Source organism: Nilaparvata lugens, chromosome 1 (assembly GCF_014356525.2).
Source record: "Nilaparvata lugens isolate BPH chromosome 1, ASM1435652v1, whole genome shotgun sequence".
Lineage (NCBI taxonomy): Eukaryota > Metazoa > Arthropoda > Insecta > Hemiptera > Delphacidae > Nilaparvata > Nilaparvata lugens.
Genome location: NC_052504.1, coordinates 95,462,701 through 95,487,829, shown reverse-complemented (window position 1 = coordinate 95,487,829; position 25,129 = coordinate 95,462,701). Strand labels below are relative to the sequence as shown.

At 33.9% G+C, this 25,129-nt stretch overlaps 2 protein-coding genes across 5 annotated transcripts in view; both read right to left on the bottom strand.

The window, feature by feature from the left end:
- The window catches only part of LOC111058725 (uroporphyrinogen-III synthase), a 33,482-nt gene extending 24,140 nt beyond the window's left edge, over nucleotides 1-9,342 (bottom strand). The window contains exon 1 of one of the 2 annotated variants that reach the window (XM_039419660.1): nucleotides 8,293-9,342. In XM_039419660.1, the coding sequence (XP_039275594.1) occupies nucleotides 8,293-9,138 (846 nt within the window). In that variant the 5' untranslated portion in view covers nucleotides 9,139-9,342. The remainder of the gene's footprint in view (nucleotides 1-8,292) is intronic. The other variant, XM_022346284.2, reaches the window with a different exon arrangement.
- A 738-nt stretch (nucleotides 9,343-10,080) lies between these two features.
- Nucleotides 10,081-25,129, bottom strand: part of LOC111058727 (5-methylcytosine rRNA methyltransferase NSUN4-like) — a 41,390-nt gene continuing 26,341 nt past the window's right edge. For all 3 annotated transcript variants that reach the window (XM_039419650.1, XM_039419648.1, XM_039419649.1), the window contains exons 7-10: nucleotides 24,097-24,233; nucleotides 22,604-22,728; nucleotides 19,270-19,407; nucleotides 10,081-10,251 (exon numbers count right to left, since the gene is read on the bottom strand). In XM_039419650.1, coding sequence (XP_039275584.1) covers nucleotides 10,107-10,251; nucleotides 19,270-19,407; nucleotides 22,604-22,728; nucleotides 24,097-24,233 — 545 coding nt within the window. In that variant the 3' untranslated portion in view covers nucleotides 10,081-10,106. The remainder of the gene's footprint in view (nucleotides 10,252-19,269; nucleotides 19,408-22,603; nucleotides 22,729-24,096; nucleotides 24,234-25,129) is intronic.

Genomic DNA, 25,129 nt, shown 5'->3' with positions numbered 1-25,129 from the left:
ACGGATAATTACTTCAAAAACCATGTTTTTCACGATTTTCTCAAAAATGACTTGACCGATTTTTTTCAAATTCATACCCTGTATAGTTATTTATCAGCTCTATCAACTGGCATGAGTCTCCTTCCTGAGAAACTAATGGGGGGTCCACCCCATCCTAGAGAAATGGACTTTGTAACCTCCTTCTCGTGCATGAGGTAGGTAGGTAGAGCAGTTTATAAAAAGAACACATAGTCGAGATATTTCATCTGTAGAACAGCTGTTTTGACGACTTTAGAAAAAATCATCGAATTTCACAATTTACACAAAGGAAAAAGAACTCTGAAAACAATTATATATACACATATACAGTAGTCTGATCGTAGTTTCAAATATGTTACCGCCAATCGTCATTATGTTATTCCCCTAAATTATTCTCGTTTGAGAATGAGGCTTACAGTTCAATGAGCAAGGAAAGTTGTGTGAGTGTACCACAACAGATTTTTTCTCTATGGTTTTACCTTAAGTAAAATCATAACCCTATTTTGGACTTTTAAAATGTTATCTAAATTTGGGAGAGAAATAGTACAAGGAGTATCCTTAGTTTTTCTCTCCCAATCAGTGTTTCTTTGTAAAAAATATAAATAAATAAATAAATAATGAAGAAATAAATATTGAAAATAGCATATAAAGTCTCACCTCCTTGGCCGTAAGAGTACAGAAAAGAGTGATCAAATAAAACAGATTCCAATTGGAGCAATATATAGCAATATGCAGAGTCAACACGGAAAAGTTATTGTTCAAAACCTTGATGGGGATATCGAGTGAAGTGAGAAACATAATAAGAACCAAACAGAGTATGTCTGGGCTGTACCGTTTGCTAATTTCACAGCTGCAAAACTGCAGATCTCTAAATAAATTCACCAGCGAGTAATAATGGATGTTTGAATTCAAACCGGGATCCTGTCCTATATCTAACAATATTTCGTTCATGATTTTTGTGTCAGTTCTAATTATATGCAACAGATTCATGAACTGAATCATCTTCAAGCCTCGAGCCGACACTGTTAAAAATACATATAACCCTTCGATACCAGGTCTGGCGAAGAAAATCGTCATATTGATTAGAATCACTTCGATACCAACAATGAAAACTAAAAAGTTGGATAGTTTGGATTCGGTAGAAAGATTTCTGTCTAGTTTTCTATTGATCACAATCAACTTTTCGATGGGGTTTGTGTGTTTTCTGAAGAACAGATTGCCGAACCGAGCCAGTATAAGGCCGAAGAAAACTAAAAGGTATCTGAGACTTGCAAATAGAAAGTTATGTAGGCTTCCACCCCGTGAGAACAAGTTCATCTCCTGATTCAAATTTTTGTAAACTACTAAGAAAAATGGCAAGCAGAACAGTAAATTGTACAATCCTAAAGTAAATGTTTTTTGCCGACTCAACGGCTTCAAAGGCATTATTCCTACAACAATGGATAAGGAATCTAAATACTCGATGACTTTCAGTTTTTGATGGATTTGCATTCTGAGATGAGGTGACTTGCACAGAAACTTCTATTCTGAACAGCAACTAGCCACTTATAACCTAATATATCCCAGATTTTATTCTAATACTCAAAATGTACTAAGATTGAAATATTATTCCAACTTGAATTAACCTCAAATGATATTTTATATGGCAGATTTCCCTACAATAACTTATTTATATACAATACTACCGTTTTTCATTAACAGGTTAAGGTTTCTAATTCTATCCTGAATGCCCTACTATTTGGATGTACTATCTAATCTAGTGCCCTAGATTGAAAACGATCACTAGAGAAAAGTGGAAAAACTATTACCGATGGATCGATAAGAGATGAAAGTTTTGTGAGAAATAATTTATCTATTGAACCAGCTTGTACAAGTTGACAGGAAAAAGGATATGTATGAAGTCCAAGTAGTGTTCAATAATGATAATAGCTTTTCCTATCGAGAGCTCCAGTGAAGCTTAAATTGATTGACATTTAGAAGTATCCAAATGTGATAAAGTGAGATGCTTCTGGTCATCAATATTATCTTCATAATAAATTGTATTGATACTTATGTTAGCAATACTTGGTTTGTTCGTACTCATTGATATAAAAGGTCACAAAACTCATGTTTTCTTTAAGGAGACATTTCAATTATTTAAATAGTCGGTACAATGATCCAAACCACCTATTGTTTAATCTATATAAAACACTCTATAGCGTGATGAATAAACGCTCTTTTTCGGATATTGGATATGATTATTTGTATACACTGTTCTAATAAAAAAGAAACAGCTAGATTTTTATACAAAATAAAAAATATGATGAAATGACTAGGTCTAGGCCTATACTTGATTAAACAACATGGAATTTAATATTAATTTGAAACTAAATTAGGAAATTGAAGAAGTTTTGGGCAATAGTCTGTTTTTTCTTTTCCGATCATTGTATTAAAAAAAAAAAAAAAACTTTGGGAATAATATTCTTACTGTACTGGGCACCTTCACTGTCACTGATCGGTATACAGTAAATGGGAATCCAAATTTACCTAATGTCACTTCTTATATAAACTCAAGTTTATACAGTATTTTTACTTTCCTTGCCCTATTACCATAGGTAAGGAAAGTATTGCTTTCCAAAAAAAAGGTACCCTAATTTCAAGTTTTTTATACGTTTCAAGGTCCCATGAGTCCGAAAACATGATTTTTACTTTCCTTGCCCTACTATCATAGGTAAGGAAAGTATTGCTTTCCAAAAAAATTAAGGTACCCCAATTTCAAGTTTTCTATACGTTTCAAGTACCCTGAGTCCAAAAACATGATTTTTGGGTGTTGGTCTGTGTGTGTGTGTGTGTGTGTGTGGTGTGTGTGTGTGTGGTGTGTGTGTGTGTGTGTGTGTGTGTGTGTGTGTATGTGTGTGTGTGTGTATGTGTGTGTGTGTGTGTATGTCTGTGAACACGATGAGCATTCCTAATTAACCGATTGACTTGAAATTTTAAACTTAAGGTCCTTATACCATGAGGACCCGGCAATAAGAAATTCAATGAAATTTAATTCAAAATGGCGGATAATAACTAAAAAACCATGTTTTTCTCGAAAACGGCTCTAACGATTTTCTTCAAATTTATATCATGGATAGCTATTTATAAGCCCTATCAACTGACATGAGTCTCATTTCTGGGAAAATTGCAGGAGGTCCGTAATATTCTTGAGAAAAGTGACGGATAATTACTAAAAAACCATGTTTTTCACGGTTTTCTCGAAAATGGCTCTAACGATTTTCTTCAAATTTATATCATGGATAGCTATTTATAAGCCCTATCAACTGACATGAGTCTCATTTCTGGAAAATTGCAGGAGGTCCGTAATATTCTTGAGAAAAGTGACGGATAATTACTAAAAAACCATGTTTTTCTCGAAAACGGCTCTAACGATTTTCTTCAAATTTATATCATGGATAGCTATTTATAAGCCCTATCAACTGACATGAGTCTCATTTCTGGAAAATTGCAGGAGGTCCGTAATATTCTTGAGAAAAGTGACGGATAATTACTAAAAAACCATGTTTTTCTCGAAAACGGCTCTAACGATTTTCTTCAAATTTATATCATGGATAGCTATTTATAAGCCCTATCAACTGACATGAGTCTCATTTCTGGAAAATTGCAGGAGGTCCGTAATATTCTTGAGAAAAGTGACGGATAATTACTAAAAAACCATGTTTTTCACGGTTTTCTCGAAAATGGCTCTAACGATTTTCTTCAAATTTATACCCTGTATAGTTATTAATCAGCTCTATCAACTGGCATGAGTCTCCTTCCTGAGAAACTAATGGAGGGTCCACCCCATCCTATAGAAATGGACTTTGTAACCTCCTTCTCGTGCATGAGGTAGGTAGGTGGAGCAGTTTATAAAAAGAACACATAGTCGAGATATTTCATCTGTAGAACAATTGTTTTGACGACTTTAGAAAAAATCAACGAATTTCACAATTTTGTACTGTTGGATGCAAGAAGGGCTTCAAGTCACTCAAGCCCTTTTTGCGTAAAACGCTTTAACCAATTCCAGCTGGTTTTCTGTACATGCCTGCTAAATCTCGTTTCTGTATCTTTAAAACTGACTGAGCTATGAACATTTTTGTGAAGCACTGTTGGTCAACCAATAGTTTGTTGGCCGGATGCGTTTGTTTACAAGTTGAGTTGACTAGTTTCTGCAAAAGTTAGGAGAAGTTTCCATTTAAAAGTTAATTTTCTATTTAATGAGTTACTGTTCAATCAATATTTATTGAATTTTATAGTAATCAGAACAGTTATTGTATGACAATGATGATGATGATGATGATGATTTGGACATTCCAAGTGATGAAGAAATAATAATAGCACATGAAAAAGATTAAGATTTTAAATTATTCCATGACTTTTCAAATATATGTATTTTCATTTCAGTTGACCATCTAATCAATTTTCCATCTTATAATCAATAAAAATTATTATAAAACACATTTTTTGTGTTATTTCATTTTATGCAAGAAGGGCCTGAAAAGATCTTTTTTAAAATGATAGGCTAATTACTCATTATTTTACAAATAGAATTCTCAATACAAAAGAAATAATGAATAGAAAAAATATTAAATTTTAATGCAATGGTTACTTAAGTGATACACCTTGACTGAGAATAAAAAATTATTCTGTTCGAAATGTTTCAGAGCATTTTTCTTAAAATCGAATTTTTGGCCCTTCTTGCATCCAACAGTACAATTTACACAAAGGAAAAAAACTCTGAAAACAATTATATATATACACATAATACAGTAGTCTGATCGTAGTTTCAAATATGTTACCGCCAATCGTCATTATGTTATTTCCCTAAATTATTCTCGTTTGAGAATGAGGCTTACAGTTCAATGAGCAAGGAAAGTTGTGTGAGTGTACCACAACAGATTTTTTCTCTATGGTTTTACCTTAAGTAAAATCATAACCCTATTTTGGACTTTTAAAATGTTATCTAAATTTGGGAGAGAAATAGTACAAGGAGTATCCTTAGTTTTTCTCTCCAATCAGTGTTTCTTTGTAAAAAATATAAATAAATAAATAAATAAATAATGAAGAAATAAATATTGAAAATAGCATAAAGTGTTTGCTCACCTCCTTGGCCGTAAGAGTACAGAAAAGAGTGATCAAATAAAACAGATTCCAATTGGAGCAATATACAGCAATATGCAGAGTCAACACGGAAAAGTTATTGTTCAAAACCTTGATGGGGATATCGAGTGAAGTAAGAAACATAATAAGAACCAAACAGAGGATGTCTGGGCTGTACCGTTTGCTAATTTCACAGCTGCAAAACTGCAGATCTCTAAATAGATTTACCAGCGAGTAATAATGGATGTTTGAATTCAAACCGGGATCCTGTCCTATATCTAACAATATTTCGTTCATGATTTTTGTGTCAGTTCTAATAATATGCAACAGATTCATGAACTGAATCATCTTCAAGCCTCGAGCCGACACTGTTAAAAATACATATAACCCTTCGATACCAGGTCTGGCGAAGAAAATCGTCATATTGATTAGAATCACTTCGATACCAACAATGAAAACTAAAAAGTTGGATAGTTTGGATTCGGTAGAAAGATTTCTGTCTAGTTTTCTATTGATCACAATCAACTTTTCGATGGGGTTTGTGTGTTTTCTGAAGAACAGATTGCCGAACCGAGCCAGTATAAGGCCGAAGAAAACTAAAAGGTATCTCAAACTTGCAAATAGAAAGTTATGTAGGCTTCCACCCCGTGAGAACAAGTTCATCTCCTGATTCAAATTTTTGTACGCTACTAGGAAAAATGGCAAGCAGAACAGTAAATTGTACAATCCTAAAGTAAATGTTTTTTGCCGACTTAACGGCTTCAAAGGCATTATTCCTACAACAATGGATAAGGAATCTAAATACTCGATGACTTTCAGTTTTTGATGGATTTGCATTCTGAGATGAGGTGACTTGCACAGAAACTTCTATTCTGAACAGCACCTAGCCACTTATAACCTAATATATCCCAGATTTTATTCTAATACTCAAAATGTACTAAGATTGAAATATTATTCCAACTTGAATTAACCTCAAATGATATTTTATATGGCAGATTTCCCTACAATAACTTATTTATATACAATACTACCGTTTTTCATTAACAGGTTAAGGCTTTTAATTCTATCCTGAATGCCCTACTATTTGGATGTACTATCTAATCTAGTGCCCTAGATTGAAAACGATCACTAGAGAAAAGTGGGAAAACTATTACCGATGGATCGATAAGAGATGAAAGTTTTGTGAGAAATAATTTATCTATTGAACCAGCTTGTACAAGTTGACAGGAAAAAGGAGATGTATGAAGTCCAAGTAGTGTTCAATAATGATAATAGCTTTTCCTATTGAGAGCTCCAGTGAAGCTTAAATTGATTGACATTTAGAAGTATCCAAATGTGATAAAGTGAGATGCTTCTGAACATCAATATTATCTTCAAATTATATTGATACTTATGTTAGTTTGTTTGTACTCATTGAAATAAAAAGTCACAAAACTCATGTCTTCTTTAAGGAGACATTTCAATTATAGTAGGTACAATGATCCAAACCACCTATTGTTCAATCTTTATAAAACACTCTATACCGTATAATTTGATGAATAAACGCTGGATTACAAACTCTCTTTTTCGGATATTGGATATGATTATTTGTATACACTGTACCAACAAAAATAAATGGCTAGATTTTTCTACAAAATAAAAAATATGATGAAATTACTAGGCCTAGGCCTATACTTGATTAAATAACATGGAATTTAATATTAATTTGAAACTAAATTAGGAAATTGAAGAAGTTTTGGGCAATAGTCTGTTTTTTCTTTTCCGATCATTGTATTGTTTCTGCTAACTTAATAAAAAAAAAACTTTGGGAATAATATTCTTACTGTACTGGGCACCTTCACTGTCACTGATCGGTATACAGTAAATGGGAATCCAAATTTACCTAATGTCACTTCTTATATAAACTCAAGTTTATACATTATTATATGAGTTATACTTGTACTGGTAACTAGTACATACAAATTAAAAATCCAAAGTACCCTTCTTACAACTTTATTTCATTATGTTCACTCACTTGAAAATGATTAAAGTCGAAACATGTTGTGAAAAATGAAGTATAAAGTTGAAAAAGGTTCTTTGATTTTCAATTTTCATTTTATTTTGTTCACAAACTTGAAAATGACTCAAGTCGAAATATGTTGTAAAAAATAACGTTAAAAAAGGATTCTTTGAATTTTAATCTTCATGTATATACGAGTACCTAGGCTAGCCGTTACCAAGAAAGTGGATATTGGCATAGAGAAACAATAGCGTAAGTAGATATCCCATGGTACAGGGCGTTTATGTCGCAACTTTTACTGTTATCTCAAGCCGATTATTGTCGATTTTTGATGTTTTGGCGCAAGGTCTATAAATACAGGTCATGACACAATCCCGTGATGGATTGCAAAATTATGGGGTTCTAGTTCACCAATTTTCAAATTTATCAGCTGTTATCATTATAGATTTAACAACATGATGTGTTATTTTATTATATTGTTCAAGGATTATTGCTTGACTTTGAACTATAAATTCTTCCCACAGAATAATAATATTTTGATTCCAACTAGGAACTAAATTGTTGATTTTTAGATCGCGAACTTCGAACTCTTTTTGAGGTTTGCCTTTTGTCTTAATTCCTTATGAATGATAACAAGTTACAAGAATAAGAACAATTTTTAATAATAAAAAAATGCATTATTGAACCATTCATTATTGAAATTTCATTATTAAAAAATGGAAAACCTGAATTTACATATCTGAACTAGGATATTGTTTTTAAAAAGCATAATGAATGATTTTGTTATGAGCAGATTGGAATATTTCAAATGTACCGTCATAAAGACCCCACATCCCTCCATAAGGAACACGAGTGTCATGACCTGTATTAATTTATAGACCTTGTTTTAACGGGGTGAGAGTGTGTGAACGGCACAATATGAGAGACTACCAGCGTCACACAGCATCACGGGAAGGAACTTCGTTGACTATGGGCTTGAGATAACAGTAAAAGTTGCGACATAAACACCCTATACCATGGGATATCTACTTACGCTATTGTTTCTGTATGATATTGGTCACTGGTATATTATCAATACCGTACTTACATTCATGTAATACCGTGATAGTGAAAACGAGATACGATAATTTGGAAAATAATTGTAAAGTTTTTGTTACCTCTTTGGCGGCGAGACTGCAGAAGACAGTTAGCAGATAGAACAGGTTCCAGTTGCAGCAATAGATCACAATATGCAGAGTCCACGAAGTTGGGTTGTTGTACAAGATTTTAATCGGAATGTCGAGCGAGGAGAGAAACAGAATCACAACCAAACTAATAATATCCGGATTGAAAATTTGGCTCAACTCTTGAGAACAAGCCTGCAACTCTCTGAATATACAAACCAGCGAATGATATACTTTGAGATTTGAGGTGGGATCATTAAGCACCGGCTGCTTGCCTAGATTTGATAGCATACTGTTGATGGATCGAGTGTTGACTCGTATTATATGCAGGAGATTGATCCACTGAATCAGTTTAACATACTTGGCAAGGAACACTAGGAAAATCAATACAATGAATCTGTTGAATTCGACTAATAGAATTGAGGAAATTATCAGTAGCCCTTCAACAATGACAAAATAAACTGAGAAATAAGATATCTTAGTCTTGGTACCGTATAGTTTCTCCAGCTTTCTGTTCACGGCAAACAATTTATCTATCGGTGTAAACCCTTGGGTTTTGCTTCTTCTGAACATCAAGTGGCTCAATCTAGTTACAAAAATGTTTAGAAAGATCGTGATTGATCGGAAAATTCCAAAAAACAAAGCTTGAATGCTGGGATTATTGACAGCGGTGAGTTCCGATTTCAGTTGGATGTAGGTGATGAAAAGGGATGGAGATAGACTGACTAAACAGAACAGAGAGAGAAGAAATGATTTTCTAGAGTTGAAATGTTTCAAGGGGTAAACTCCAGAAATAACTGACATGTAATCTATGTACTTGATAGTTATCAGATTCTGCATGATCAGGTTTTCAGATTTATACACGAAAATTAATTTAGATTTTCAATTTTCTGTTTCACTTAAATACAAAATAAACAAACAAATTTTCCCTAGAAAGAGACTATTTATTTATTGATAGTTTTCCTTTTAATATTATCACACGTGATTTAGGTAGATCGTTATTATCAAAAGTGATTTATTGATAGTTTTCCTTTTAATATTATCAATCGTGATTTAGATAGATCGTTATTATCAAAAGTGATTTATTGATAGTTTTCCTTTTAATATTATCAAACGTGATTTAGGTAGATCGTTATTATCAAAAGTGATTTATTGATAGTTTTCCTTTTAATATTATCATGCGTGATTTAGGATGAGTGTTGTTGAAACAGAATTGAGAATGGTTGAAATATGGGTCTACTACTTCACTTTAAAAAATGTAAATCAATTAATTTATCGACTTGAAAACAAATAAACTATTTTTTTCATGCAGAGATAATTTGTCTTGAGATAGTTGTCTTTCGATAATTTGGAATGTTTGTTGATGTATAACGTTAGGAATGGATAGGACCTCCTGCTACCTCAGTTGTAGCATTTTCATTACAATAATGGATTCTTCTTTAGTGACATCTACTTGAGATTGTCATCAACAACTGACTCAAGTTCTTCTCTTATCATTCATATACTTTTTATGATTTTATACTTTTTATATTATGTGCTTCAAACCAGCATCAGCAGAAAATATTATGGAATGAGATGATTTTAAATGATTAGTATAACCAGTACATGCGAGGCTTCAAAAGAATAAAAATCGTCTGTATTGAAATATATTTTAAATTAATTAAGTATTAAATTTGTTACCTATATAAGAACGGCGGGAATTTTTTAAGCTTCTTTGATTTTATATCGATTTCGGATATTATGAATAGGCTGACTGTTGGAAAAAACGTGACACTGACAACATTTGAAAAACTAATTTAAGATTAGTTTTATTCAACTCTGACTAGTTTACAGAAGTATAGCGGTCCAAAGTTAGCTGGTAGGTAAGGTACTATCAAATGGCCATATTTTAATCTATAGGAATTGTCAAACTTGAAAAAAATACTAGTGGGTTCCAGGGCTGCTGTCATGTCTCTGGAAAAAAGAATGAAAAATCGTAAATACAAAACAATAAGTAAGTAAACACAATTTTTAATTGAATAAAATGAATGAGTCCATAATATTAATGTGAGAGAATTATTGAAATAGAAAAGAAATCATATTGATATGAATTCAAGTAGGCTTACTATCAATATTATATTATTAGAAGAGAAGTAATCAAATCGAAGATACAAATAAATAGTGAATGATATATCAGTAGAATCTTCTGTAACGTTACTAATTAGTCCGAAGACTTTCCCATTAAAGAACTTTGACAACATAATAAAAGAGTTTGGACCTACAGTCCAAATCTGATAGATTAGCACATACAAAGCCCCTTTTTATTAATCTAAATATATTGACAGTAGTCAATTATTACTGTTTAATGCACTGGTACGGAGCAAACTTGAGTATGCATCTATGGTGTGGGGTCCTGCTAATGTAACTGATAGCTACGAAATTGAGAAGATTCAAAATAGATTTCTATAGTTATTTGTGCAACTAGTGCGCAAATTAACAGTTTGCTGCACCGAAAGAAACGTTTACGCCCGAGCCGTAGGCGAGGGCGGAATGGTTTGTTGAGTGCAGCAGAGGAACTTTGCGCACGTATTTCACATTAAATTTTTCCTACAGTTACCATTGAATATGAGAAGTGGGTAATTATGGGTAAAATTGCCTGAAATCCATCAAATGTTTTTCTGTGTAATTTTATTATTGATAAAAACCTTAATCCTAAAATCCTAAAAGTCCTCGTTGTCCTTGGTTATAATATCTAATTAATAATTTGCGCGTTGTGCTTCGTTGCACCTCTGCTCACTATAGCAGCCCAGTCACTGTTACCAACTTCATTTTGATTTTGCTGCACTGTTGCTCCATATAACCTACTAACTATTTTGCGTTGTCATGTTGCAAATCTGGAGTGCAGGAAAAATTTTTTCCTACAGATACCCTGAAAAGTGACCATTTGTGCACTGATTGCAGGCTGCAAAGCAGCAGCGGCTCATGATCTTTTAGCTTGGGGGTTCAACATCATGATCTATTGGGGAGAAAGGTCAAGAGGACATAGAGTATTGAGCATAAACAAGTGTAAAGGTAATCAATAATAATTTTACGGAATTATCCCCCAATGATTAAATATATTTTCTACAAATATAGATTTTTTGTCCTGTTCATATTTTTCTTGTTTGATTTTTACTTCGGGAGTTGCTCTACCATCATGTTTTATTTTACACCTATCCTCAATATAATAATGTTTGTCTTCACAAATACTGAACCTTATTCATATTTCTTCATCAAAATGCTGTTACGGAACCTAACACAATAAATTATAATCACACTATCACTAAAAGAAAATGGACATATTAGAAATACTCACGAATACACGAAACACACTAGAAATTACTATATTCTTCAACACGCAAAACAAATATAACGAAAAATGCAGTGAAATCTATCACAACTGTATTTGTATACAGTATTAGTGTATACCCGAAAACGTACCGTATAACCTCAAAACTGTCATGCTTAGGCTACTTCTTGTTCACCGCTTTTTTACTGTTTACTGCCACCAAATTTGAATTTATTGGTCAAGTTCAAGATGGCAGTGATACTGAATCCGTATCACGAATACTCACGATTTATTCCGAGGTTTACCGAATGCTTTACTTGCCTCGGCTACGTTCGGTTACACTCGGATGAACTCGTGAAACATGGTTCAGGCAGGATTGTGAACCAAATTCGTGCTAGCAAACCGATTCCCCTCCTCCGTTGCACTACCTCACCCAGCCTTGTTTTTGGGTTCAGATTGGGGAATGAACACTGCTCCCACCACCACCCGTCCCGTCGTGCCATTCGGTGCTGTTTCAAGCAAGCCACTCCAGCACCAGCCGCAAAACATCGACGTTAAGTTTATGTAGATGAAAAATGTTGTGATGTAATTTGATGAGTATAAAATAAGAATATAATTATTTGAGTTGCAAATTCATCATTGTATAGGAAGTTGATTCAATTCTGGGGGTTCAATGAACCATTGAACACATAGGACGAGCCGCCACTGCTGCAAAGAATCACTTTTCCGCACTAGTGCGCAAAGTGAGTACTTTGCGTACTCCAGATTTGCAGCATGACAACGCAAAATAGTTAGTAGGTTATATGGAGCACCAGTGCAGCAAAATCAAATTAGTTGGTAACAGTGAGTGGGCTGCTATAGTGAGCAGAGGTGCAACGAAGCACACGCGCTAATTATTAAGTAGATATTATAACCAAGGACACGACAGCACAGTGCCACCACAGCACACACCACACAGCTGCCCCCCGCCATTCAAACACTACTACATTATTCAGGCAATTTTACCCATAATTACCCACTTTTCATATTCAATGGTACTGTAGGAAAAATTTAATGTGAAATACGTGCGCAAGTTCGTTTGCTGCACTCAAGAAACCATTCCGCCCTCGCCTACGGCTCGGGCGTAAACGTTTCTTTCGATGCAGCAAACTGTCACTTTGCGCACTAGTTGCACAAATAACTATTCCCGCACTAGAGCGGAAAAGTGATTCTTTGCGTTCTGTAATCAGTGCAGCAATGGCCACTTTTCAAGGTAACTGTAGGAAAAGACTATTTCCGTATCTTCTGTCCATTCAATTTCCCAACTAGTGAATTGAGATCCTTATTTAATATCCGGTCATTGCAGGTGCGGAGATCATTAAATGCCCTATTGTTGTTATATAATATTTTAAATGATAACGTCCATTTACCATATTTTATCAGCCTAATTAATTTCAGTGTACCATATGCAAGACCTAGAAGAAATATATTGTTCGAGATTCCCTTTGCTAGAACAAACCATCATTACTCATTTTTATAAAACCTTACGACTGTTTAATAGCTTGAATGAACACATTGATCCGTTTTCGAACTCATTCAATGAACATAAGAAACATTGTGAACTGAATCTATCATAAGACGCTCGTTTTTGAGATGAATTGTTTTGTAAACTCTGGCTGGAACTCTCCTAGTTTAAGACTTTTCTTTTTCTGTTTACTTAGCTTTTTTTTTCTTTTATTAGTTATTATTTTCTTTCCTGTAATTATGAAATCGTTTTTATTAAATTGTATTTTCCTCTAGAATCTTTGGAAAGGATTGTTTTACCTTCTTTCTGTTCACACTTTTCTTTATAATAATGAATTTATTTGATTATTCTGAGTAAATGCTTTTTGCTTTCTTTTCACATTTTTTTTATATGAATGTTAATTTGATTATTTCAACTGTGTAAATGCTGTTGCTTTCTTTTCTTTATTTACTATATTTCAAAATGTATATACGTTAAATTGTTGTTTCATTTAATTGTGTAAATAAGGCTCTTTATGGATCTCTGTGAGCCTTTGTATGTAAAGAAAATGAATAAATAAATAAATAAATTACATATATACAGTCCTATTATACATGAAGAAAAATTTATCAAATTTGAAATTGAAACTTGATAGACATTCTTACAACACAAGGATTGTAATAGAATTGACACTCTCTACCATCGTCTATCCAAACAGTTATGGCACTATCGGTATCAAAATGTACAATAAACTACCTTCGGACTTAATATTGGAGACAGAGAAAACATTTAAATGTAGGTTAGAAAATTGGCTGTTATTGAATCCTTTCTATTGCATAACTGAATTCCTTGAAAAACAATAATCATTGCTTAGTGACCTGTTATATGTAAGTATGTGCATATATTATTAGCATGACCTATTCCACCCTCTAGGTTTCCTAATAATTGCGAAGTATTGCTACAACGCGGACTAGCTACAGTCGGGTATGGGTCGGGGTCAGTAGCCGTACTGACAGGTGGAGTTACCGGACCTACACTTCTCCCTCTATCCTGATTCTTTACCCTCTGCTTCTTTCGCGAGATTTTTACTTTCAGGGGAAGAGTGTTTGCCCGTGCCGTTGCTGGCCGATTCGGCCCTCGGCCTTTGGAATACAGGGTGGGTGTTAAGGGATATTAAGATAACCCTACACAAGGAGACGGATCTGACTATCAGATCCCTACCAATAATTCTATTTATAAAGGTAGTACGCAATCTGAACCAACTGCGAATTGACGGCGAGCAAGCTGTACCTGCAAGCCCGGATGTGGTTTTTCTATGGGGTTTAAGGTGAGAGCTATGGGGTAAAGGTATGACGGAACTATGGAGTTATAAGATGTAGTTAAATAGGGCACGGTATAGGGTGTAGGGAACAGAGAATCAATAATAAGATTATTATTCTCTACAGCAAATAAATATCTGCTCAATAATCCGCAATCTGAGAATCGCGCTCTAGCTCTCAGCAAGCTGGACCTGCTAGCTAAATACAGTATATCAATTTCAATTGTGTGGTAATTAAAGCTTAGAGGATAAGGTTTCGGGTGTCGGATTTCTGAATCGCGAGCCTGCAGCTGCGAAAGGATTTTCAGCAATTCTGAAACTGCTAAACAGGATTTCCGCGCTAATCTGATGACTGCGCGCCGGTTATTAAGGGCCAATCTGTGACTGCCCTTAAGGGTATGGGAATCACTCTCAATCGTCCGAAACGCTTTTAAATTAATAGTCAGTATGTCGACTATTATGAGAGGATAGAAAAGATTTTTCACAGACACAGTCTGTAGAATAATATTGGGAGGACAACAGTCTGTCGTTGTCAGGGTAGGAAAGGATTTTTCCAGGATTTTCCACAAGGAAAATATCGAGTCAGAGACTCCTAATTCAGGAAAAGATTTCAACAGACTTTTCCAAGTAATTGCCAGTCTAAGGACTACCACAAGATCGATCTCTAATTGGCAACTGAGATCACGGGAAAATTCGTGAATTTTCCACAGGTAAAGCCAGCAAATAATATTTGCTATTAAAGAAGACAGGTTTCTAAGAATTAGAAAGGATTCGCGGGTCTGAAAACCCGCGACTAGGACGATCTCGAATCTGAAACTGAGATCAGGAAGGATTTTAACACAGGAAGAATTAAGAGAAAGGATGCCGCAGTCTAGAAACTTCGGCGAGGAAGTCCTCAAGCTGTACCTGAGAGCTAGAAGGATTTTAGAATAGGGAAAGTGAAGAGAAAGAAAGAGAAAGGACGTCGCAGTCTACCAACTTCGACAAGGACGAACTCAAGCTGTACCTGAGTTCTCAAGGAAATGATTGGAATTTTCCTACTTGGATTACAGCAAGTCAGAAACTGCTAAGCGAATTTAAAATACAGGGCCACTCTATAGTATGAAAACTAAGCAAGGAAAATTTACCATAAATGATAATAATCTCTCTACAAGGATAAAAATTAATCGAGAAAACTTTTCTCAAAAGGAACAGGGATTTTCCCACAAGAATAAAAATTAATTGAGTAAAACTATTCTTAAAAAGGACAGGGATTTCCCTACAAGAATAAAAATTAAATGGAGAAAAATTACTCTTTAAACTAAAGGCCACCTTATTACAGAGAAGGAAAAATCTACGGACTACCAGTCCTGACATACAATTACCTGAAATGACGTGGATACTGATACGGAGAATAGCGAACCGATTCCCACTTCCCGTATTATAATTAAAAACGTCGTGAAGCGACAGAGTCGAGACTTATAAATTAAGTACTCAAAAATAACCCGCTATAAGAGCCTAGCTAAATTTCCCCACTCAACTGTTTGTAACACAAACTTGAGATCCCTTACAGGTTTCAAAACCAAGAATAACTCGTTCACCCCCAGTGATACGAATTTAGGAAAAATAACCAACAAGAAGAAAATCCCCCAGGAAGTTCTATCTTCAAATACAGTCGGCAATTCGACATACAATATTCCATTCACTAAATACAGAATAGAATATTAACCCACTAGTACACCACTATTAGGAGCGCCGCTCGGAACGCAGCCGTACACGAACCCGTTCACCGAACAACTGCTTTCTCCCAGGTCTCTTGAAGCTGCACCGGGTCGCTGAAAATTAGGAGGCCGGGGGAAAAGAGCTTCCTGACCAATGAGAGTCTGAAAAGACGATCACGCCACTGGTCATGTGACAGGGTTTGACTCAGCTGCTCCTGATGCTAAGGGTGCAGCAAATGATGACAATGATAGTAATTGCTACACTAATTCAGGCCGGTAAACAATATTTCTATTCCAGAAATTTCATGAAGAGCGATACCAACCCGACTCGGTAGCCGCTCAGAGTGGTAAACAAGATCTGGAAATATCTGGTTAGATGAATCCGCTGCTGATGATTTAAAGGGGTTGGCGACGATGGTGATGATGCGTACACAACTACAAATCTAACAAAATATATCCGGCAGTCGACCCTATTCTAATTCTAAAATAGAATAAATTCGCTAAATTACGCTGGATGACGGCTCTCCATCCGTCACAAAAATTCACTTTGTGACACCATATATTGCTATCCTTGTCTATCATTCAACAAAGTGGATAGCGCTATCTCTTTCTCGCTTTGCTCTATTTCCAGATATATATATATATATATATATATATATATATATATATATAATATATATATATATATATATATATGCACATACATATAACAGGTCACTAAGCAATGATTATTGATATTGCTATCCTTGTCTATCATTCAACAAAGTGGATAGCGCTATCTCTTTCTCGCTTTGCTCTGTTTCCAGAATATATATATATATATATATATATAATATATATATATATATATATATACTTTGTAGTATCTATTTGTTGCTTTTTGTATTCATGCACTTTTAGTTATTATTATGTTTTGGTCAAGAGTTAAAGCTCATGCTGTAAGCAGTGGTATATCACTTTTATTAGTGAGTTATATTTTGTGTATTGACGTTGACTTTTATTCTATGAATGTTATGGCAATAAACTTATATTTATTTATTTAGTGTGGTCCACGTTATAATGTCAGTGTTTGATTAGCAATGGTATTGCTATCTTTGTCTATCATTCAACAAAGCGGATAGCGCTATCTCTTTCTCGCTTTGCTCTGTTTCCAGATCGTCTTTCAACAATGTAGAATTAATAACTAACAAAATATTATTCATCTTTATTATAAAAAATCATTATTAAATTATGAAAAATATATAATTACTGGCTTAATAAAATATGATTGATTATTTTAAATGAGAATGAATAGTTGATATTACATCAATAAACTTGAATCAGCTACCGTCTATAGAAGGCATTGACAAGACAGAGGATCGGCAACGTTTTTCTCCTATCTTTCTCCACTGCCATTATAACGTGGATTTTATAGTGAGGAGTTAGTGCTTAATATGATTGTGAATAGTAGTGAAAACTGTTTTTGGCTTTATGCCTACCTTTTTTATGTAATAAGTAAATAATAATATACTGACAACATTTTCAACATTGTAAGGCAGTTGTATATTAAAATTCTCATAACTTATATGTACAAACATAAAGATCTATTCAATTTGCGTGAATCTACACATAATCTTCGTCCCTCATCCATCACTTTTCAGGTTGCTGACACTAATTTATCTATCTGCAGAAGACAGTTCTCATACATTGTATCAAAACTCATAGATAAAATCCCTCGTCAATTCATCACCAATAAGTTGAGTAAAAAGATGGTAAGAGATATAAATGAGTGGTTGGCTTCGAATGACATAATAATTTAAATAGTGGCTGCAAAAGGCAAGCAAATTTTCTCTTATTCTCTCTAATATTCATCTTGAGAAACAAAACTTAATTCTATTAGGTCTCCCTCTGCCTTCTCCCCTATCCTTTCTTACTCCCCTTTTCCTTCTTACTTTTTCGTTTCTTTTTAAGTTTAGTAAGTTTCTTTTCAAATTTAGTGATTTTTCTTTCAGTTTTTTTATTGTTTCCTTTCACTGAATTAATTTATTTAATATTTTTTTCCTGAAATTTTAATATATCTAGATTTTTTCAAACACTCGGCCTCTGCGCACAGGTTTTTAACCTTGCGGGGACCTTCCTTATTTTTATCGTATTATTTAGTTTAATACTGTGTATTATTATAATGTAATTCTAATTTCTAAGTTTTTATCTTTTATTATTATTAAGGATAAATAAACGATTTTTGATTTTTGTTTTCATTGGTAGCTGCTACCATAGAGTAAGAAAACTATATTATTATTATTCTAATAATAATACATTATTTCGCTCATCTCTGTTGCTACACTTTCATTGGACCTATAAACTTCCTATGTATTGTATAAGAAATCACACGAGACTTGGCATATTCATATTATATAAATAAAATTATGAGTATTTTAATGTGTTTTTCTTTTACAGTAATCCCTAATTATAGTATAACATCTATTGCTGATCTTGAAGGATGCGTATTGCTTGGTTAAGAATATTGAGAACTTGCCAAAAATGTTTTAATTCTTGCCATTTTAATAAAATTACAATTTTAAAATATGAATGATGGCGCTGAATGCGTGATGAAGAATATTGACTGATTGACCAAATAAATATAATTTTTAAATACTTGCCACCTAAGAAAATAATAATTTTGAAAAATTTAAATAGGAATATAAATAGGCGTAAGGAGTATTCGTAATGAAGAGTATTGGGTATTTGTCTAAAAAATGTTAAAACTCTTGCCAATTTTGAAAATTATCAATTCATTATAAATATATTTCTCTTCAATGTTTGTTTCCATTACGAACTGCTTGTTAATAATCACTTTTGTACAACTAAATTACAACATAGCAGTTACGTAAAAAATCCCGCCACTCCCACAACCCACGCTGCTCACTAACCATAAATATTCCACAACGGAAGTGTCAGCCAGTGTTGATGAAGGGCCTAGTTTCCGAAAGGGCTCCACAAATGTGAGTAGAAGCTAATAGCTTTTCTTTATAAATACCTGACTGCTATGTCGTAATTTACTTGTTCAAAAGTGATAAATATATTTTTTATATACATAAGATCTTGTGGAAAAAATGTTTCAACTATTGCCAATTTTGGAAATTAGCATTTTAGATGGGGGAGCAGGGAGTATGACGTAACTTACTTGACAATAATTTTATGTTTGGTTTCCTGCCACAAATCACGCAGCGCCATCTGCACAACTCCGTCGTTCTGAATGGGAGATAGCGAGCAGGTCGAGTACACCACTGTTCCTCCCACTTTCACTATTTTCAACGCATTACTGCAACCAATCAAAATTATATCTAAATGAATCACCAATAAGAAAGATTAGAGTGAGCTTTGTTCAATCTGTGAATATTGTGAAGAACGAAAGTTATACTCTCAAAAACTTATATTTATTTTTTAAACACCATCAAGTAAGGTAATACTATCATCTATATATCCTATTATATTGAGCGAGCAATTTCTGTTATATATCTGGTTATTTTTATATCGGGCTATTTTTATATCTGGTTATTTATGTTTAACGGATCTCGAAAACGGCTCTAACGATTTTCACGAAATTTGGAACATAGTAGGTTTATGATATAAAGATTCGATTGCTCTAGGTCTCATCCTTGGGAAAACTCGCTGAACGTTATTAAAAGAATAATTGATCCTTGACTGAAACAGCTGTGGTTAGTAAAAAAGTGAGTATGTAAAAAATCAAAATATCACATCCCCGAAATTCATAAGATGACGTATAGCCAGCTGTGAAATATAATCACGATCATTTTAGAGAATTGTGTTCTGTTTATCAATAAATAAAAATAACGAGCGAAGCTCGGTGCCCCGATATTATAAAAATGAATGTCTGTTTGTGTGTTTTGTTTGTTCCCTATAGACTTGACACTATTTGACAGAACGGCATGAAACTTTGGGAATATGTTGTGTGAATATTGGGGATGGTTTCTGACCAGACATTTTAATAGGGGGCTAATAATAATTATTAATCCATTTTACAGACTTATGTTTTCAAAATTGTCGGCCGAGCGGCTACCGAAGAACGGAAAGATGATCATGATTCAAGATCATGTTGTGATAATATGATTTAGCATCTAAAGTTAACAGCTGTAATAAACAGATAAATTGTGTGCTGGTATTAAAACGGTAGTTTGGAGTTGAAGTGTAGTTGTTTGGTAGGCTACCAGCTGTATATAATGGTTCCTTTACGGAACGAAAAGATGATCATATTGTGATAATATGATTTAGCATCTAAAATTACCAGCTGTAATAAACACATCACCCTGTGATAAATAATATTATTGTATACTGGTATTGAAACGGTAGTTTGGAGTTGAAGTGTAGTTGATTGGTACCAGCTATTGATAATGGTTCCTTAGAAGACCTACATAAATAATAATTATCACTCTCCTATCATTGAGAAACTGGAAAATGTTGGAAAAAATTATTCACCTCATGAAAGAGAGTTTCATATTACATTCATTATTACTGAAGAATGACTGAATAATTAATTTTTTTTTAAATTTAGCTTATATTCATCCTAAAATGGAAGATGAAAAGAATATGGAATTCTGTGTGATTCATCGTACATTGCATATTTCCTGGACCATCTATTGACAATCAACAACTATGAACACATTTAATTCATCATTGAAACACTGATTTAACCTATCTTATTTTTAATTCAACAATTTACCGATAGATATTACTACTAATTGATTGAGAAGAATATTTTTTCGGAATAATAAATTGTGCATGACTAAGCACATTGGGAGTCCGTATTGAGATGTAAATGAAAATATTGATTGTCAGATAAATTTCATGATTCACCAAATAATAAAGTCAAGTGTGACATGAGATACATTGACTTTTTGGCGGTAAGAAGTTCGCCGGGCAAGCTAGTTTATTATAAAACTAGCCGGTAACCCGTGCTCCGCAAGGGTCCAATTAAAGAATCATAGTCTTAGAATAATAATCTTGAAGAATTCAAAATAAGCCTATAACCATCATCGGTAAATAACGGAATTATATGCAAAATTTCAAGTTAATCAGTCCAGTAGTTCAGAAGTGATGATGCGTCATTCGTGAATTTCCTATCCCGTACGTCGAAATGTCTAGACATTGATGAACATAATCATCAATTATAAAATAACTAGAAGTAGGATAGAAATGATCCAGACACCAATAGAAAGGACACATTCTCCCCGTTAATTGATATAAAATTATTACGCATTACGACGCCCCATGATTCTGAGAGAAGTGATATTCAAAAGAAAAACAAATCTTCGCGATGTTTCCAATTTTATCATAAAAGATAAATTTCCTTTTAATCCTTCAACCCTGAAGCTTTTTTAGTGCTACTAGGATATCGGGGATGATATTCCACATCCAATTCTGACGTTGAATTGGAGATTTGAGAAAGTTGCAATTTTACACGATTTGGTAACCCTGTGATTTCTTCGGGTGGAGGGCCAAGTCTCAACTTATTTTACACAAACTATATACAAAATGTACCTAGGTTATGTGTCACTTTCAAATTTCGGAAATACACACACATTTGCACAGAGTAGAGAATTGAGAAAGATGTAAGTCCGGACTTGTAGCATGTTTTCGTCCATCCTGAACACTCACACACAACGGACAACGAATTAAGGATTAATAAATGAAAATTTTCCTACAGTTACGTTGAAAAGTGGCCATTGCTGCACTGATTACAGAACGCAAAGAATCACTTTTCCGCTCTAGTGCGGGAAAAATTTTTCTGCACTCCAGATTTGCAACATGGCAACGCAAAATACTTAGTAGGTTATATGGAGCAACAGTGCAGCAAAATCAAAATGAAGTTGGTAACAGTGACTGCTGTGGCTGCTATAGTGAGCAGAGGTGCAACGAAGCACAACGCGCTAATTATTATTCATTATATATTATAACCAAGGACAACGAGGACTTTAGGATTTTAGGATTAAGGTTTTTATCAATAATAAAATTACACAGAAAAACATTTGATGGATTTCAGGCAATTTTACCCATAATTACCCACTTTTCATATTCAATGGTAACTGTAGGAAAAACTTAATGTGAAATACGTGCGCAAAGTTCCTCTGCTGCACTCAAGAAACCATTCCGCCCTCGCCTACGGCTCGGGCGTAAACGTTTCTTTCGGTGCAGCAAACTGACACTTTGCGCACTAGTTGCACAAATAACTATTTCTAGGATAAATCTCGTTTAGGTTGAAGTAATATGAAAGAAGAAAAAAATTCATTACAGTAATTAATTCCACATTGATTTAGGCATAAACAACAAACTTCTCTGTATTGGCCTCCTGTTGTTTTTGATTTTTTTTGGCCTTTGTTTTGTCAGTCTTTATAATCTGGTCATGATAGTCGATATCTCTAGTCTCTTTTTACATTATTCAATTATGATTGGACTTGCAGTGTAATAATAAAGTGAAATATGAATATAACTGAGAGTACCTGAGCAGTTTCGATTGGATTTCTGGAATTCGAAAGCGTTCCTTGATTCGAGATGGCTTGAAAATGTTATTGTCATCCTCCATTAGAGAATGTCGATCGTTTGTACACGGTACATCTACAAGAATCTGAAAAAAAACAAACAAAATAAATAACAAGAGCTACTTTTATATTATATAACTAAATTTATACATTTTACAAGAAACCAGGGGGAAAGGATGGTTAGCCTGAAAATAGATGAACATGAATTCAAATAGGTGCAGAAATTCAAATACCTCGGAGTAACAATCTCAAGTAAAAATGTGGATAGTGTAGAGATACAAAATAGTGTAAACTCAGCAAACAGGTTTGTATATGTCTGCAAAAACCTACTTTCTTCAAAGTCCCTATTTCACAGAACAAAGCTCAAACTATACAAGACAATTATAAGTCCAGTGTTACTCTATGGATCTGAAACTTGGAAAATGACCAAGAAAGAAGAACAAAAGCTCATAGTGTTTGAAAATAAAGTACTGCAAAATATATATGGGCCCACGAACGAGCAAGGAGAATGGAGGAGGAAACATAATAAGGAAATCAGAGACCTCTAAAATAAACCAGACATTGTAAGTGAAATAAAAGTAAGTTTTAGTTTCTTTCCAAGTTTAAAAATGTCTAATTATTAATACAGTATTTTTCAGTTATCAGTGATGATTCAACGAAGTATTCTTATTTAATTTGGTTTTCAACTTTTATCAATTCTAAATTTCCAGTTTATATATATTTTGAACTCAAACTGGGACAAAAATCATAAAGTGTAAACATAATCTATTTTTGGACAATTTCTAAATTTGGGAAAGGAACAGTTTTGGGCTTCAAGCCTGTTGTTTTTCTTTTCCAATCATTCATAATTGAAAATGATATTGTATGTATCAATGTATAAATAAAATGTAAGAGATTACAATGGGCTGGACACATACTCAGAAGAGGAAAAGAGTCCAAGCCGAAAAAAGTTTCAACACCCAACCCTCTAGGAAGAAGACCCAGTGGGAGACCCAGACAGAGATGGTAGCAACAGGTCAAGACTGACATGGAGAGACTTGGAGCGACAGAAAGAGATGCTGAGGAGCGAACTACGTGGAGACAGTTTGTTGGTGCGGCCAAATGTCAACTTAGATATAGATGGCCCTGGGAGTAAGTAAGTAATAGAGGAATAAAATGGAAATAATTCCCTTTTCTAGAGAGCAGCTTTTACTTATTTTTCTAAAAACAATATACTTGAACAATGAAGTTACAGGTGTTTTCTAAAAAAGGGTACAATTTCCATTTTATCTCTAAAATAAATTAAACTTCATCAACTTGGATGTTGTAGCTAACTCAGTATTGTTTAAATTCAGTTTAGAGCTCGAACGTACTGTAAAAAATCCCTTCATTCTTGAATTAATTGAGATAATATTAATGAAAAAATAAAATAATATTTTGATGTTTCGATAATAAATGAGGCTGAGATACTGTACCTTATTGTAAGTATTTGAATCATCTATAAATGCCCCATCTCGACTGGTGACTTTGATACGTGACTGATCGTAGAAGTAGCTGTCTATCACACCCTGAATCCTTTTACTTCTGAATTTGTCATTGCACACAACATATTCTGAAAAGGAAAGTGGAGAAATATGGTTCAATGCAAACAAAATTCATCAAAGTTCAAAGTGAAACTAAGTGGAGAAATATGGTTCAATGCAAACAAAATTCATCAAAGTTCAAAGTGAAACTGCAGTATACAATCGTTTAAGATTTGCATAGGAACAGTTGATTTACAATAAGTTATGAATTGAATTGGAAATGAAAAAAATTGAAAGATACATAACAGGATGTGACAACAATGATGAATTGTAGCATATTAAATTATTCTACTTCTTTGTATAAGTGTATTTAATTATTGCAATATTGTTTTATGGAATATTACACGATATAGAATAAATAAATACTATCCTTGACTGTTAATAGACAAAGCAGATAGCTCTATCCTTTTCAAAGTTCAGACCGTTGCCAAATTGTAGTACGCTACATAGAAATTTAATGACCTACCCCAATATTGACCTACTCAATTAAGAAAATGTAGTATTAGATCATGGAAAGATATATTTCATTGGTAAAATATAAAAATATTTTAGATATATTATTGATTATTATCAACAATAATAAACAAGGGATGACTTGAATCACAACTATGTAATTCTATACAAGGCGCTATTTGCGCTACAGCTATGTGCGTCTATAGAACGCTGTGGTGACAACGATTTCCTATCATTTTTACAGAATTAATAACGTGAATCTTAGAGCAAGTTCACATGACAGCGATTTAGGCTCGGTTGTCGCGCGTTTGACCAACCGAGCGGTTGCCAGGTATAGGGAAAGACATGGTGCAGTACACATGCAACGCTCGGTTTGAGCAGTCGCCGGCGAATCGCGGCGGTTGTAGTTTCCAGTCCAACCGCTCGGTTGTCGCTCGGTTGCCGGCGGTTCGATATTCTAGAGCAGGCATGA